A 19,039-nucleotide genomic window follows, 5' to 3' on the forward strand; every position below is an offset into this window, starting at 1 on the left:
CGCATATTTTTTTTAAATCCAGAGAACGCCTGTGCAGCCATACCTATGTCTAAAATATAAGAGATTTGCTTTCATCTTCATTATCTATCAAACTTTCTGTAACCATTCGTCTATATTTGAAAGTGAATTATTTTTCCAGTAGGACCGTAGCCATAAGCAATATGCTTTCAACCAGTTCTCGGTGACACATTTATCCATTGATATCCAAATGAGATTTGAAATGGAGTCAGTGCTCAGAAACAATTTAGTAGTGTGGGGAAAACACTATTGCCAGTCCTTTATTTTGTACTGATAAAAATTAAAATTTCAGATAATAAAACTTCCAGAATTTTTCAGAGGCATCAGCCGTTGTGCCGTCTGATGGACCTCAAAAGCTGCAGAAGAGAAATTGGTAGCATTTATCTCCTTCTGTCTCAGTTTCACAGCTTCCCTGTTTGCTATCTAACTTATTGCTGCAAGAAAATAGAATTCTTCTACCCAAATAATGTATTTGAAAGGATAGCCATCAGATTATCTTTGTTGGAGAAGTAAAACAAAATGTGAGTTTAATGGAACCATTAATATCTTTTTGCAATAGCATTTTAGTATTCTTTAACTGGATTCACAGCGGAATCCTTAAATGTTACTGATGCTGACTTATTTCTCAAAACTTTTTTACTCTGTCTTTGAAGAAACGATTATTGTATGAGGCATGGGTGGTTGTCAGAAGAATTTTTCTGAGAAATGGAAAAGTGATATTATTTCAGACATTAAAGATTGGGGTTTTTTTGGAAATAAGTTATCCTTTTTGGAAAAGGCAGTGTTATAACTGATGAGAAAATGAATCAACATGTTTTTCTTTGGCATAATTTTTCATGATATTGTACAATGTACAATAGCATTTTTAAATAACTTTTTAAAAACTTTTTTCTATGTGTCAATATTATAGCATTATAAGGTACTTTATGCAGGTCACCATCCCCACTGGTGGAGAGAAGAGAAAGAAACTGAAGTAGGACATGGTTTTGGATCTGGGCAGGGCCAAGCTAAAATATATGATTCATTGGAAGGGTTTTCTCAAGCGCTAGAGAAATCAGGAGGTTCAAGCAGTTCAAATGAGTATAAAGATTTATTGCAAGCTTAAGCTCTCTACAAAAATCTGACCTATTAACAATCAAGGGAAATGAACGGGAATAAAAAGGCATTCAATTGGGCTGGGCTTAGATGGGCACTTAGGAACTCATGACTTATGACACCTTATATACCGCTTCATAGGGCTTTCAGCCCTCTCTAAGCGGTTTACAGAGTCAGCATATCTCCCCCACAATCTGGGTCCTCATTTCACCCACTTCGGAAGGATGGAAGGCTGAGTCAACCTTGAGCCGGTGAGATTAGAACTGCTGAACTGCGGATAACAGTCAGCTGAAGTGTCCTGCAGTACTGCACTCTAACCACTGCGCCACCTCTCTCAGACTCTGCCTGATCTTTTCCTACAGACTTCCTGTTACTGAACATTTGTAACAAATGAAAGTAGTATTATTACACTCTTATTTTACACTACATTTATTCTGTGTCCTTCAAGATAAGAGATAATTTGATCCTCACATTCTATGTCCTATTATTAGCTTCTGCTGGTATGAATTGAATGTGACAGATAAAACAAAACATGATTTATGAAGACATGAGAAAAATGAAATTCTTCAAATATATAACACCCCCCCCCCCCCAAAAAAAAAAAGAAATTCCTTTCCTAGAAATGCACTGCTCAATCATTAAAAGTATGAGGAGATGAATCAATATTTTTAAGAAAAACCTTCAGGACAAATACTGGAACTAAAAATGCACCACCAAAATACCCAGGGTTCTAAATTATTTTTTCAGTACTATTCATTAATACAAACAGGCAGAAAGCTCCCTAGGGAACACGGATTAGACTATGCTCCACCTCATTATCTACGGCTAATCAAGAAATGTACAAATGATACAGTGCATGGTTTACACATCTGGAGGAAGTCTTCACTTATGCCAGATGGTTCTCAATTAGCACCAATTGAAAACCAACTTTTTTGTGTTAAAATAAATAGGGTTATCATGAACCATGTAAAAGACATAATCAAATTGCCAAAAATAATATATTTCAAGTAAGTAGAACAGCAAACAAAATAAATTACACAATTATTCCTCCTACTCAACAGAGAGGTTGCATTCGCTTTATGTAAATGGCAATCTGCAACTATTTGTATTTGTATTTGTATTTATTTGTCTTGTATGCCGCCCACTCCCAAAGGACTCTGGGCGGCTCACAATAGACAAGGGAAGGGGGAAGACTAGACAAAGACAACACTTTAAAAACAAAACCGCAACATTCACAGATGTTTCACAGGCCCCCTGGCCTGCTGGAGCAGCCAGGACTTGGTGGCTTTGAGGAAAGCCGGGAGGGTCGTAAGGGTCCAGATCTCGACAGGGAGCTCATTCTAGAGGGCCGGAGCTGCAACAGAGAAGGCTCTCCCCTGGGGGGGTCGCCAGCCGACATTGGCTGGCGGATGGAATCCGGAGGAGACCTAACCTGTAAGATCTGATCGGTCTATGGGAGGTAATCGGCAGGAGGTGGTCTGTCAGGTACCCAGGTCTGATGCCATGTAGGGCTTTATAGGTAGCGACCAGCACCTTGAAGTGGATTCAGAGACTAATGGGTAGCCAGTGCAGCTCACGGAGGATAGGTGTGACGTGGGTGTACCTGGGTGCACCCACAATCGCTCGCACGGCTGCGTTCTGGACTAACTGAAGTCTTCGAACACTCTTCAAGGGCAGCCCCATGTAGAGCGCATTACAATAATCCAGTCTTGAGGTCACAAGGGCATGAGTGACTGTCTGAAGGGCCTCCCGATCCAGGTAGAGTCGCAATTGGTGCACCAGGCGAACCTGGGCAAAGGTCCCCCTGGTCACAGCCGACAAATGGTGTTCTAAAGTCAGCTGGGGATCCAGGAGGACTCCCAAATTGCGAACCCTTTCTGAGGGGCGTATAATTTCACCCCCCAGCCTGAGAGATGGAATAGTTGGCCAATCTTTGGGAGGGAACATCAGAAGCCACTCGGTCTTGTCTGGATTGAGTGCCAACTTGTTTGCTCCCATCCAGACCCTAACTAAGAGCCATATAATATTCTCTTTGTAGCCATGGCATCTACCTCTTCGTCATCTCTGCTATTGCACTGAGTGCTAAATAGCCTTCTCTAAACTCTGGATAAGTTGTCATTTCTTTCTCTTTCAGAGTTCCTCCGAGACTTGAAGAAAACACATTAAGGAACAAAGAAGGAATGTGATTGGCCTCAGCACAGAGAACTAGCTTACATTCCAGGTTGGGGAGAAACCATCACTTCAGCATCATTCTGTGCTGCCACCATGAGAACTTACCATTACTTTTGGTTCCTGGTTTGGTTTGGTCCTCTTCACCAAAGTTATTCTATACCATTATCCAAAAAGACTACTGGCTTTCCAGAAAACCCCAAAGTTTTGGATTTATCTAGAAACAGCAGGAAAGAGCTCAGTCGTTCCAAAAGAAGCTGGATGTGGAATCAGTTCTTCCTTCTGGAGGAATACACAGGTTCTGATTATCAGTACGTTGGCAAGGTAGGATGTTTCAATTCTTTCCTAACAGTTAAAACAAAGTGGCATGGGACATTGTGCCACCTCAATCCATGTCTTTTGGGGTTAGGGCTGAAAAAGATGAAAGAAATAGTGATATCTACATAAACAACCATACATGGTTAGAACAAAATCTGCAATTTGATTGTTAAAAAAAAACATTTCAGAAATTATACATTGCTGAGTTCCAGCACAGGAAATTAAAACTTTCCCTTTTAATTTCAGCAGAGGGATATTGGCTTAATACTATTCAAGGACCTATTAAAATGTATTTTAGTAGAACTTCTTCCTTCATGAAGATACATGTAAATATTCCTGCTTTGACATACAAGTGAGTTAGAAATACATGTAAGGTTGCCACCATTGATCGTTAAATTAGCTGCTTGTAAATCTGGGGAAAAGGTTTTTGGAAGATTAATTCTCCCCCATTACTAATGTATATAATATCTTCTAGAGTCATCCAAATATCACTGAGCTAAAAGAAAAATAAAATAACAAATTTCATTCACCCTCATTTGCAGGAGAGAAAAGGGGGTTAAGTGACGATATATATCAAAATCTCACAAAGCAAACCAAATGGCTTACATGTTTATATCTAATACCAGCATGCAAATACAAAAAGAGATGGTTTGCCTTATGATGATGCGATGATGATAATTGCTTTTTTTTCATTTTGGGTTATTACAATTGATTCTACACGCCTATGACTTCATATCACTTCAGTGATGGCTAGGGAAGGCCATGAACAAAAGCCATTGGGAGGAAACAGCCTTAGAATACATGATATTCGTATATATTGGCATGTTTGAGGATATGAGTATCATATCCAGTAACACTGATTTTTGGTTGAGCTTTCTTGACTTCAATTTCAGAAGTGTTTTTTTTTTTAATCCTGTTTGTAAATTTTCAATTTCCGGTGAAATCTTGAGGATCTTACGAAAGCTGGCTATGGGTGTAACTTACCAAACTTTCCTAGTTTGAAACTGGCATCTCTCCAGCTTTCTCTGTCTGGTACTTTATGGGACGATTTGCCACGGCCAACTCACAAGTCGCTGAGGGATAACTCGCTGAAGGACAATTTGAGAATTCAATTTAATGATTTAAACTATTTTTAAAAATATTTTAATTTTTGACATTCACATGTCATTTTTGCCATTTTGTTCTTTCTTTGGCATCCTTTCTTTAATTATTATATTCCACCATTTCTTCAATATTAGTGTAACTCTTGTCATCCCATGATGAATTGTCCCACAATGACTTGGCCATGGTGAGTTCCTAGACCCCTTTATAGAAGTATGCATTAACTCCAAGAAAGCCATCTGTGGGAAGCATTGGCTGTTTTTGATCATATGTTGTATGACTTATTTTGTTCTGAAATAATTAACATAAAAGGTAAATGCAAAGGTTCCCCTCACACATATGTGCTAGTCATTCCTGACTCTAGGGGTTGGTACTCATCTCCGTTTCAAAGCCAAAAAGCCAGTGCTGTCTGAAAATGTGTCCATGGTCATGTGGCCAGCATGACTAAATGCCGAAGGCACACAGAACACTGTTCCCTTCCCACCAAAGGTGGTTCCTATTTTTCTACTTGCATTTTTACATGCTTTTGAACTGCTAGGTTGGCAGAAGCTGGGCAAGTAATGGGAGCTCAATCCATTACGCAGCACTAGGGATTCGAACCACTGAACTGCCAACCTTTCTGATCAACAAGCTTAGCGGCTTAGCCACTGAGCCACCATCTCAGTATGTGCAAGTGGAACCTTTACCTTTATAATTAACATACACACTGACTATTATTACTCTTGTTAACTGGTTTTATGAAGTTTTTTATGGTGAATCATCAAAAATGTTTCTATGGAAAGACAACTGTATTCACTTGTTGTTTTCATATTTTTCATTTATTATGTGAACAATAACAAAGATCTCAAGCACGGGTTTCTGGATTTGTGTATCCCTGTAGAATGAATGAAACTGTCCTTGGAAGCAAAATGCAGAGTATTTCCCAAGACATAGTTAGAAAGCTTCGCATTGTTGGGATCATGCTTTGCATCGCAATATTGCAAAATACAGAAGGGAAGGGAAAAAAATCCCATATCATGTCGCTTCCCCAATTTGAGAGTAGTTAATTTGATAAATCATAATTTTCCTGCTTGTTTGAGAGCTCATTATATAATAAGAGCTAGCTGCTTCAGCACGTTTGTGACAGAACCTCAAGAGAAACGTTGCTTCATTTACCAAAATGTACAGGATTTTTTTTTAATGGATTGGGCAATATGGTGTAGATATATAAGCTGAGCATCCTTTGTCTCCCAAAAAGGCTCAGAAAATGCTCCTGCAATCCTAACATGTCCATCAGAACCTTAGTCATTTAAAAAAAATAATCATCTTTAATCTAATGCAGTGTTTCTCAACCTTGGCAACTTGAAGATGTCCGGACTTCAACTCCCAGAATTCCCCAGCCAGCATTCGCTGGCTGGGGAATTCTGGGAGTTGAAGTCCGGACATCTTCAAGTTGCCAAGGTTGAGAAACACTGGTCTAATGTGTCTCTTTGGAACAAAGGTCTTAAAACACTTCATCATTTTGTTTCCAAAATGATTGCAATTCAATTATTAATTATGCTCATAAAATTACAAGGAAACCTTGTTAATTAAAATATGGACAATAAAACCCAAGACTGAGTTTGGAAGCAAAGCAAAGGAAATGACATAAGTGTAAAGCTAGAAACAGAAAGAAAGTTATGTAAGTGGGATTAATGCCATGGCCATCGGCCCTTCACAGTTGGCCTTTCATGCGTTTTTGGGTGCCTGAGCAATTCATGGCTTAATAATTGAACAGTTAGCCATGAGGCATGAATGGGAAATATGTGGAATATGAAGACTAAATCTAAGTGTTCCCGTGATTTAAAGCAAAGTCCATAGAAGTGCAGTGGTGAAATTCAATTTTTTTACTACCGGTTCTGTGGGCGTGGCTTGGTGGGCATGGCAGAGGAAGGATTCTGCAAAACCCCATCCCCTCCCCACTCTTGGGGGAAGGATATTACAATATTTCCATTCCCACCCCACTCTGGGGCCAGCCAGAGGTGGTATTTGCCAATTCTCTGAACTACTCAAAATTTCCGCTACCAGTTCTCCAGAACCTGTCAGAACCTGCAGAATTTCACCCCTGTACAAGTGTGCATTTTAGTCGATAGCTAAATGTGGAAGGAGCTTATATTGTTTATGTTTACAGCTACTTTTTAAACTAAGAGATATTCTGAAGAGTTTCCTTGAAGTTAGAAACAGTTCTCAGCCTTTGTAAGATCTTTTAGTTAATGCTCTGATGAGATTACTTAAGAACGGTAGTCCCCGCTGGACTGATGTGTTATGTGGGAATTAATATGCAATTGAGATCTTCTAACTAAAGAGTGTTTTAAAAGAATAAATTCCAAATTTTAAAGGAGTAGAAGGAAGACAAGCATACCTTCCTTGGGATTTAGTGGCAAATATTCAGAGAAAAAAGAAAATGAGAAACTTTTCCACATGTAAACACAAATTGTAGATCGAGGGAGGTGGTAGATGTTTGATGGCAGAAAGACCTCCCAGGAATTTGAAGATGGAGAGAAATTAAGAGGAGGTGGGGTGTGTCCTACTGCTGGCCGGTGCTGTTTGTGTGAATCAGCTTAGCAAACTCTTTGGAATTCTGAATTTACAATCCGCTGTTGCTGAGGTTTCACTCTGGTTCAGCCAGTCACAGCTGATAACTCTTCGAAGTAGACCAGGTCAGGAAACAGATTCCAGGAATGCTACTTGGCTGTGGTGGGTGTGATAACAGGATTTTGAAAGCCTGTCAGAATTGAAAATTCCACTGGATTTTAGTGCCTGTTGGGAAAGCCAATTTGAATCCAACTCTTTGTTCTGAAAGAATATTTCCAAAAGAAGGAAATGCAAGCTAGCTACGCTTGAGTTATAAGTGTAAAGACAGAGGTGCTGACTTGACTCCTTCTCAATTCAATGAGCCTTGTTCCTTCCTGCTGATTTATCAAGTCCCCTCATTCAAAACAACAGAAAAAAGTCTTCTCCCTTGAATCTTTAGCACTCAGACACATTTTTCTGCGCAAATTCTTTTCACTCATTAAATCTTAGTCCTTTCTAACTCTCTCCCAGGTGAAAATGCCCATCTCTTCACCTGCTATCCAATTCACAGCCAGCCTTTTTTCATAGAATTCTAATTTTTTTTTCCCTAGCCCTTTTTCCTGTAGATACACCCACTTGATTTATCTCCTTGTTCCATCCTCAGTTACTGACATGAATAAAAATTCATTCCATCAATCCATAACAATGCATTGAAATCATAGGCAGCCACAATGTTTGTGGATACGAAGAGAGGGAAAAAGGGTTTCATAAAGAAGATAAACATTTGGTTTTGTATTCACAAACCCAAACAAAGACCCTCAGACGTAGAAGAGGAGCATAAAAATAGAAGTTGAAAAATGGATCAAACCTCATTTCTTCATATTAGATGTGTAGCTCCTTAATATTGATCTGTTTCTTTGGAACTCTCTAGGCAACCTAGAAGAGTTCATTAACCCAACCATCATTCAAGTAACAAGCATCTCATTACACCATCTCTCTTCATTCTCTTCTGTCAAGTGTTCCTCTGAATCCTCCTGCCAGCAAAGACAAGGCTGGTTGAATTCCAAGTTTTAACTTAAAAAAACAACAAAAAATGTAAAATGTTGTACCAGGAAACTTTGCATTTGGCAGAGGTAATGAAATGTGTGAAATATAATACACAGTGATTCTAAAAAGGGCCAGATTCAATTTTCTAATAAATCACGTTTAACAAAATCAAATCCACATTAGCTGCTATTTATTCTTTGTTCCCGTTTTGAGCCTTGGTAAGCTCTTTTGAAGTCGTGAAGGAAAGTATATAAGCCATATGATATTTACTATTGATCCGTGTTAAGTTAATAAAACACTCCAAGAACAAATCAGTGCAAGGAAAGCAGAGGTTGTCCCTCAAGAATAAGAGGGGCGGAAATGAAGCTGGCAAGAAGCTTACATCTCATTCTTAACAGCAGATAAATCCTTGGGCTCAACCTCCAGCATCTCACAGGTTCATTCTTGCAACCTTCTCATTCTCAGATGACAGAATCAATCTGCCTATCGTCATGCACAAATGGCCTGTTCCAGCCATACAGCTGAAAGTATGGAAAGTTCATACTGAATAAAGAACAGAGTGATATAGGCTTCCTCCACTCCCTCCTTCTGCACTGGAGGAAGGAGCAACCCTATTCCCAATCCTTACGTTGGTCCACCAAATTACCATAGTTGATGGTACTGAAGATTTTTGAGAGCAAAGCTGGATGTACCATGCCCATCCTAGTCCCCTTGAAGATCAACAAGTGTGATCAATGTTGTACTATAGCTGTCTATAAAACCCAACTGAAAGAAATTCAAATAATTTGCTTTGTCCACAGCCTTTTGAAGCTCAATCTTAATCAGCTTGGAGGAAAGGGAAGGTTGGAAATAGGACAAAAGGTTTTCCAGTACCGTTGGATACAGCTACAGCTTCTTGAGGAGGGGATGCACCACTCCCTTTTTAAGAACTGGCAGGACCACTTTCCCCTCAAGGACAAATTTATTGTTGCCCAGTTCTAACAACATGTAGTTTTCCAGGAATCCTTGACCATCCAGGCACATGGGCATAATACACTAATGATCACACTTACAGCCTGAAGGACCATGTCCATTTCATCAGGATCAACAAGATCAAAACCTTCCTAGATAGCCAAGACTGTACTTTTGTCAACTTCACAGGATCTTACAAGCTTGACCCCAGCTCACAGCAGATACAGGCAGTTTTATCTGACATGCGTTCAGGGCCGGATTTAGATGAAAAGAGGCCCTAGGCTATTCCACTTATGAGGCCCTTTCACCTCCATCATTACTGTGATATATATCAATATATATCAATATATATCAATATATATATAGCTGGCCTCCCGACGGAGGGCGGCTCTGCTCTGCGGCAAAGGCAGCGAGGCCAGCCGCCTCCCCTGCTGCGCTCAGCTACCCGGCTCGGCCCTCTCGCCCTCACCTGCCTGGCCGCTGGTGGGCTCCGCGTCGAAGGGGCAGCTACTGGGAGCGGCCGTGCCTCTTGCCCGACCGCCGGTGCCGGGAATGTGGGTGGGCTCCCCAACTGTCGCGGCGCTGGAACGATCTTAACCAATACATTTTTATGTTTGTTTATTAGTCATATGCGTAGAATTTCTCCTTATTTTCGGTTCAGTGTTTTAGTGTTCACTGTTTTTAGAATAGTATAATTTTAATTTTGCTAACAATTTGAATGTAGGCCCCTCTTGATCTTGAGGCCTACATCCTATAGGGTAACTAGGCTGAAGCCTAGTTACCCTATAGGAAAATCCGGCACTGTATGCGTTGAATAATCCTCACAGTGGCCTTTTAAATGTTCTTTTTGCCCCTCTTTACAATGAAGAGACCAGTGGTCTTGAACAGGTCCACCAATTGGCTATCTGAAACTATGGTAAGAACAGAAAATAGTTATGTTTTCATTGCCACAAGTTAAGTCTTAATAAAGGATCACATCCACACTTTGTTGAGTTTACTTTTCATTTTCCTCCAGCCACACGCTCTCTCTTCTGTTTCCACGGTTTCCATGATAACCATTCATTCTCAAATGACCTCTAACTAGGTCCACCCAGGGAAGGTGGATTTAAGGTAGATAATACCATATGTCTGAGGAACACCACTGCCAATGTAGTTACAATACTGAGTAGCTCTGACAACTGCCTCCTGCCCCCATCATCCATACAAACACTACATTACACTCCAGCTCACACCCACTCTCACCTGGACAACATGTGATAAAAATCAGCACCAAGTTTGTTTGTTTTTAAAAAAACCAGGCAAACTAAGAGTCATCATTTCTAACTGTTCCATCTTGGTTGCCACCCATCTCTTCACACCATCCACCAAAAGGGTCTCTGTTGATCGTAAGTCTGCTCTGGTTTACAAACCAATTCTTTAGATAGCAGAGATGGAAGCCTGCAGGAGTATTTACCAACAAATGAAATTGACAAAAATATTCTTCTAGTCTCACAACCACATAATCAAGGGGACAACTTGACTTCTACTGAGAGTGGAAGTCTGTCAACAACTATAGGATGCAGATTGGTCCTCCAGAAGATCATTACCCTCCTACCAGTGGGTGCTGTCACCTAAGTGCCTGGACTTTCCAAACACTGTGGTTGAGCATCCGTGGGTTGCTATCGCTGTCAACACTTTGCAGATGATTGGCCTTTGCTGAACATACTGCTAGCACCATTACCTGGTCAGTGATCACCACCAGCTCTTTTGCCTCTGCTGCACCACCTGTTCTTCAACATCTGTGCTGAAGGGCATTTAACCTACCATGTTGTGATGCTACTACCAGTCTCCTTTATGAGCTCTCCATGTAACCTGGCCAGTTCTAGTTGAACGCTGTTGGATGAACACAATATCTTCCTTGGTCACTCAGGAAGCTTTGCTTTTGCCATTTCCTACACCAGAGGTGGGTTGCTCTCGCTTAGGCTCCAATCGGGCAAACCGGCAATGGTGGCGGCGGGAGGATGGCTGCAGAAGCACTGCGCACGTGCGCGCAGAAACTAGCTGGTAGTAAAAATAATGGAGACCCACCACTGTCCTACACCACCATGAATTTTTATCTCAGGGGTATTTGAAGGCCCCTCTAGGTCTCTCTCACAGCATACACAAAGTACCAGTGATGGAATTTTTAAAAAAATTACTATCGGTTCTGTGGGTGTGGCTTGGTGGGCGTGGCAGGGGAAGATTACTGCAAAATCTCCATTTCCTCCTGATCACCTAGGATTCGGGAGGCAGAGAATAGATGGGGTGGGGCCAGTCAGAGGTGGTATTTACCAGTTCTCCGAACTACTCAAAATGTCCACTACCGGTTCTCAGGAACTGGTCAGAACATGCTGAATACCAACGCTGCAAAGCACCAGCAATATGTTTCCTCAATAACTTAACAGAATAATAGAGTTGGAAGGGACCTTGGAGGTCTTCTAGTCCAACACCCTGCTTAGGCAGAAAACTGTATACCTTTTCAGACAAATGGTTGTTCAATCTCTTTTTAAAAACTTCCATGGTTGAAGCATTCACAACTTCTGGAAGCAAAGAGTTCCACTGGTTGATTGTTCTATCAGGAAAATTGTCCTTAGTTTTAAGTTGATTAATTTCCATCTCCTGCTTCCAGATGTCCCATATTTAATATTCACCTTGTCTTGGCACCATTGCCCCCCCCTTTTCTCCCTCTCTAGGAAATAAAATAGTATCTTCTTTAACATCTAATTGAATGCTTAATCGTGCTATATGTGTAGCATCGTTTGGAACACCTGAAACTGACCCGTAGAAGGCATTTTAGAGACTAGGGCTTAGAAGAAAATGTGTACTGTTTTTTTTCTGTGCTTGTTTAATTGAGTAGGGATTGACAAAAGGTACAGAGGTAGGAATCTATTAGTTGATCTCCAGCTCTCTACAGCATCACGATAGAAAGTCAGACTAACTCTGCCTCATGGCTGGCCATGGACTAATCCCTCACTTCCCAGCCAGAGTTTCAGGTTAGAATTCTTGAGTTGTAGCAATTTAGATAGATTTTTACTTGCTTGGGCAGGTCAACAATAGTGATGGGGCTCAGGGAGTCCACTCTGGTTACTGGCTCTGCTTCCTACAGTACCATTTTGCCTTTGCCTTTGTGTTTACTTATTTAGTTCTGCAATTTATATGCAGCTCAGTTCCAATAAGGCTCCAAAGAGCTCACAATAATACAAAAGTAAAAGAGAAAAAATTAAAAGGAGGAAAAAAAAACCATGGACACACCAAGGCCAACAATGCTAACAGCAATAGTTGCCTCCTGTTGAAAGGAGACTCATAAAACTTCCAAAAACATTCTGGAGAATTTCCTGAATAGCAACATAGTTGGTGCTGATTTGGTCTTTCATTGAGCACCAAAGAAGGGAGACCACTAGAGAAAAAATATGTCCCCTTTTATAAAAAAAGGTGATCTGTTAAAACTGGTACTCAAAAGGTGCTTTTCCTACTAGATCTTATTGGACAGGCAGACGTATCCGGTAGAAGATACTCTAGAAGATTCTCAGCAATGAATGATACCTTTAGTAACCTAAAAAAAACCTGAATACGGTCAACCTATTATCCAAAGCACCTGAAGGCAGGACAAGAAGCAATAGATGGAAACTAATCACGGAGAGAAGCAACCTAGAACTAAGGAGAAATTTCCTGACAAGCTAGAACAATTAATCAGTGGAACAGAAGTTGCCTCCAGAGGTAGTCAGTATGTTTAACCTCCAGAACAACTATTTGTCTGAAATGGTATAGAGGGTTTCCTGCTCGAGCAAGAGTCCCTCCTTCCCACTCTGTTATTCTGTAATGGAGGAGGAGGCAGAAAACCAGCCATTGATTTCCCTGCTTGGGCTGCTCCAGTTGCTGAGCAAATAGATACTGGTGGTGACCCAGGAAACATGGTGGTCAACTCCATTTATCTCAGCAATGTCAGGAAAGAGCAGGGAGAAGCATGGGGCCTTTATTGTTCCTGCCCTGTTCCCCTCATGTCACAGACCTTGAATTTGTAACCTCCATTTCAATACAGCAAATGTTATCCTGAAAGAAGGCACCATGCACACTCCTAAGAAAACCTATGTACATCAATGCAAGCTCATTGAAGGACATCTTTGACTGTAGGAACCTCGAGATCCCTAGAAGTGCAAAAATGAAGGAAGAAGAGGAGAAGTGAGCATGCATTGAGCCAAAGAATAATTATTGGAAGGAGAGGTGGAGACTAGGATATGCTATTTTTGGGGGGGTGGGGAAGCACATACGATAGGAACATTCTGCGCCACTCCATTTGCTGCAGATGCAAAGAGTGCATTTTGGATGGTCTTTCTACAGTGTGCTCTGCAACCATCTGCTGTCCTCTGTGTAATGCACATTATTATAAGTCGTCCTCCGAGCCCAAGTGCACGAACGTTTTGCCAACTTGGCTTGCAAGGTTTACAGCGCCGTGTCAGAGTCCGTGGACTCTTTGTGTCTTATAAGCCTCACTGGGCAAATGGTGGCAATAACGCTAAAATTTTGGGACCCCTGCTGGTTGTGATTCACTGGTTTAAAAGGCCCTCTGCAGCCCTGTACTTACGTAATGAAATTCAGGCGGAGAATAAACTTTCCTTACTTTCTCAGAGAACGCCTAAGCTATGTGCTTAATTTCCTCTCCTCCAGGTAGCCCCACGCTCAGGACGGATACAGTCGTGGAACTTCAGGCGCTGATCGTTTCAGGATTCGAACTCTATTTGATTTTTCATTGCCCTGCCATCAGGGAGGAGGCCTCATTAAGCCTTGTCTCTAATAATCAAATTAGCATCATGCAGAGGATATTTCTCATGGGGCGGCATTAGAACAAAATGCAATATTCGCTTCACAATTTCACCATTTCATCCTTCACAGCATCATCACCCGCTTTAAAAATTAACAGTCTGCAGCTTCCTGTGGCAGATAGATTCCCACTGCATAGAAACCTCTGATAATTCCTATCTGTTGTGGTCTTAGCAATACAGCATATCTCTCTCTTGTGCAGGCATATCTGCAGAGCAGGCCGAATTTCCCATTTTGGATCCGAAAGGTGATAGAGGATTGCTTAGGGCTCTGGCGTCCTTCTCCTTTGTTCTCAGCACACCTCCTCCCCCTCTTCCCCCTCCTCCTCCTCCCTTATTCTCAGCATATGACTAATGTATATGTCTACAGAGTGGCCAGCATTGAATGCTCAGCTTCCACTGGGTCACCTTTGTCAATAAGAAAAAGATGAGATTTTCTTTCAAGTGCATCCATCATCTAGTAAGAAGCTGTAACCTGCTGCTGAAGGAAAGAGATGTTTTATTCATTTGCTTCCGGTAAAACATTTGTGGCCTTTTTTTTTTTTTTTTTTTAAATGTACTTTTACCTCCTGAATTCAGATGTCCACTATGGCAGCCTGTGTAATGTAGACAGCATTAGGCACACTCTCTGTAGGGAAACATTCTATGGGGACCAACCTCTCACTAGGTACAAGTAAATGATCTTCTCGTATCAATAGATACCGTATTTTTCAGAGTATAAGACACACCTTTTCCCCTCAAAAAAGAGGGTGAAAATCTGGATGCGTTTTATACACTGAATACAGCATTTTGGCCTCCAAAAACCCTGCCCCTTCACCAAAATGGTCATGGATAGCCTTTAGGAGGCTTTCAGAGTGCTCCCGGGGTCTGCGGAGGGCAAAAACGAGCGAAAAAATGGGTCATTTTGTGCTCATTTTTGTACACACCCCAGGAGCACTCAAGACGCCTCCTAAAGGCTGTGCATGCTCTTTTTTGACAAAAAACAGGTCCATTTTCACGAAAAATGGGCCATTTTTGGGAGGTCTGCAGAGTGCAAAAACTTTTTAAAAAAGTTTGCCTCTTCAAAATCTTGGTGCGTCTTATATTCCAGTGCATCTTATACTCCAAAAAATATGGTAATCCTGCTGATGAAGTAGTTAGAAGAGCAACCCCTTTCTTCATACTCACCCATCCAGTCTGAAAATGAACCAGCTAAAACTTGTATGGTCATCAGTGGACAGAAATGGGACAAGGAAGTTCATATTGCTACCAAATTTGGACTGATTTGATTTGGAATACATAGAAGGAAGAACCCTAACCCTAACCCATAAGTCCATTGCATAAGCAAAGTTATTCTTGACTATGATGTAATATCCAAGATCTTTGTAGCGCTTCTAAGAAAATCTTTTCCCTCTCACTTGGCCATTCTCCAAACTTCAAGGTTTTTTTTTTTTTGTCCTACATTGGTAGTATATAAAATATGGTGTGCCAATAAATTAATATTTCTGACAGAAAGAAAAATCAACAGCATATATTGGTCACCAAGTAATATAATAGAAGGATATTTTTGAGAATTTACAGCCCTTCGGTTTTCAAAACTGTGGAGTAGAGTGGTCGTTTTCTTTCTTCTGTTCATACGTGTAATCTGATATTGACAATACTTAACTCTAATTATGCATTCATTCCGTGATTTTTTAGATTTTAGATTTTATTGGGAATTTATATGCCGCCCTTTTCCCTGAGGGAACACTTCTTCATGATGAATTTGAACTTACAGAATAAAATTCAGAATAACAGAGTTTGGAAGGGGCTTTGGAGGTCTTCTAGTCCAACTCCCTGCCCAGGCAGGAAATCCTAAACCATTTCAGAGGAATGGTTGTCCAATTTCTTTAAAATCTCCAATGTTGGAGCACTGCAACTTTTTGAGGCAAGTCATTCAATTGATTAATTATTCTAACTGTCATGACATTTCTCCTTAGTTCTAGGTTGCTTCTCTCCTTGATTAGTTTCCACCCATTGCTTCTTGTCCTACCCTCAGGACAGGTGCTTTGGAGAATAGCTTGACTCCCTCTTCTTTATGGCAACCCCTGAGATTTTGGAACACTGCTATCATGTCTCCCCTCGTCCTTCTTTTTATTTAACTAGGCATGTCCAATTTCTGCAATTGTTCTTCATATGTTTTAGCCTCCAGTTCCCTCATCATTTCTGTTGCTCTTCTCTGTACCCTTTCTAGAATCTCAACATCTTTTTTATATCATGGCAACCAAAACTATATGCAGTATTCCACGTGTAGTCTTGGTTCTGGTCCTGTGGCTGAAACTCCTTTTGTAACTTTTTTTCCCCTTCCATTTTTTTTAATAGCAATAGCAATAGCAATAGCAGTTAGACTTATATACCGCTTCATAGGGCTTTCAGCCCTCTCTAAGCGGTTTACAGAGTCAGCATATCGCCCCCAACAACAATCCAGGTCCTCATTTTACCCACCTCGGAAGGATGGAAGGCTGAGTCAACCTTGAGCCGGTGAGATTAGAACCACTGAACTGCAGATAACAGTCAGCTGAAGTGGCCTGCAGTACTGCACCCTAACCACTGCGCCACCTCGGCTCTTAAAATGTACGATTAAGAGTTTAAAAATTTTTTGGGGGGGAGGCGACTTTTCCATTGATTTTCACAAAGACATCACTCAGCTATGGATTTTGAATACTTTCTTCATGACCCAACATGACTATGATTGTTTTCTAAGCAAGTAAAATAATAGATTCTTTTTCTTCCCCAGAGTCTCTCTGAAGAAAACGCATTAATTTGGAACTGATAACTAGCTATTTAAATCTACAAGACAGGCAGCTAATGAAAAGAACTTTCATAGAGTTGAAAAAATTAAGGTGAATGGGTTCTATGCAAAAGTCTTAGAAAGAAAAAAGTGAAATCTTTGTTTCATTCATTTTACTGTCTACTTGGTGGTCTGTTCTTGTTTATAATCTGATGGAGATTACACGAATATGCCAATTTTCCTACAAGTATCTCATTATTTGTATTACCCTATAAGGGTATCATTATACATATAATTCTACAAGTGTATCATTATGTGAAAATACCAATTGTCCTAAAAGTATATCATCAATATGTATATGCATAAAATGGTATTTGAACATAGATCTTTTTAACATTTATATTTTATTAATCTATTTGAAATGTTAGTATATATTGCTAGTCCACGTATGATACCATACACTATATATATATATATATATATATATATATATATATATATATATATATATATATATATATATATATATATATATATATATATATATATATATATATATGTGCCCAGTCATAAGAATCTGGAAGCTTATATACATATGTGAAATCTTCATAAAACTAAAAATCATCATTGATCCATTCAACAATAGAAAGCCCTTAAGATTCAGATGTTTAGCAAAAGAGGGTTACGGCTTCCTTATTTTCATCTCTCTCTTAAAGGTTAACAGGGAGGGAGTTTTCTTTACATTATAGGAAAAATAGAAGTCTGGGAAAACATGGCAAAAACAGGTTTCCTAATTCTTGTCCTTAGCTTCATGGATAACTTGATTACGAAGCTACCAACCTGTTCTATATACAACATGTGTAACAATCAGCAAGGGTAACAAATAATCCATTCTTCCATTGCGTAACAAAATAAAGAGTGAAAAATGGAGGAATATATAATTGTATTAATAATTTGATATGCCACTCTTCCCGTAAACATTGGCCTTATACATGCCTATAAACATCTCATCTATAATATTGAGTACAGATAGTTTTCAATTTACAACAGTTCATTTTGTAAATGTTCAAAATTACAATGGCGCTGAAAAAAGGGACTTATGGCAGATTTCCACACTTATTACCACTGCAGCATCCCCATGGTTACATGACCAAAATTCAGATGCTTGGCAACTGATTTCATAGCTATAGAATATAGAATAGAATATAGAATAACAGAATTGGAAGGCACCTTGGAGGTCTTCTAGTCCAATCCCCCTGCTTAGGCAGAAAACCCGACACCACTTCAGACTAATGGTTATCCAACATCTTCTTAAAAACCTCCAGTGTTGGAGCATTCACAACTTCTATGTGATGACGTTGTGACAGTTGTAGTGTCCCAGAGTCATGTGATTCCCTTTTTTGTGACCTTCTGAGAAGCAAAGTCAATCGGGAATCCAGATTCACTTAACAACTATGTCTCTGACTTAACAACTGCAGTGATTCACTTAACAACTGTGGCAAGAAACATCATAAAATGGGGCAATATTCACTTAACAAGTGTTTCAATTAGCAACAGAAATCTTGGGCTCAACTGTGGTTGGGCTATCTGTACAAACAGAATGGAAGGCCAGTATTACTGTAGAAATCATAAAGGAACGCCAACCAATGTACACAGTAAAACATGAATTCTTACACACACACACACACCCTCCCCTCAAAATCACATTATATTTACAGGGAGAAACAGCTTCTCTGCTTAGAGTTCCATTCTCTACCATACATACCATCAAACTTATTTTTGAGGTTATGTGTAAATTATTCCAAACTAGAAGAATGAAATACTGTATTACTTACCCAAACTGCCTCTCAAGGCAAAAATGAAATGGCATATGCATCGAAAGCACTATATGCCACATCACTCTGCCTCTTCATTGACTCCAAAGGAAAGCTATGGTTTTAAAATATTTCTCTTAAAAATGATAATCACCTAATACATGGTTTAACTCCCAATCTTCTACATTAGGATCAGCAGTGGGATTCACTTATCTTCCCTACCAGTTCGCAAATGTGAGTATGTGTGATCGCTTATCTCGCACATGCCGTGTCTGCGCATGCGTACCACTTTCTGTGCATGCGCAGTGTTCTCACATTACGTCAGGCGGGTGGGCAGAGCCTCCCTCAGCAGCCCCTACTGGTTCACCAGAACCAGAGATAGCCAGCTGAATACCACCTCTGATTAGGAT

The 19,039-nt window shown here is 40.2% G+C and overlaps 1 protein-coding gene across 2 annotated transcripts in view; it reads left to right on the plus strand.

Annotated features, from left to right (window-relative positions):
- Positions 1-3,378: 3,378 nt before the first annotated feature.
- Positions 3,379-19,039, plus strand: part of LOC116512700 (cadherin-6) — an 81,512-nt gene continuing 65,851 nt past the window's right edge. For both annotated transcript variants that reach the window (XM_032223311.1, XM_032223310.1), the window contains exon 1: positions 3,379-3,606. In XM_032223311.1, coding sequence (XP_032079202.1) covers positions 3,379-3,606 — 228 coding nt within the window. The remainder of the gene's footprint in view (positions 3,607-19,039) is intronic.

The sequence above is a fragment of the Thamnophis elegans genome, chromosome 8 (genome assembly GCF_009769535.1).
Source record: "Thamnophis elegans isolate rThaEle1 chromosome 8, rThaEle1.pri, whole genome shotgun sequence".
Classification (NCBI taxonomy): domain Eukaryota; kingdom Metazoa; phylum Chordata; class Lepidosauria; order Squamata; family Colubridae; genus Thamnophis; species Thamnophis elegans.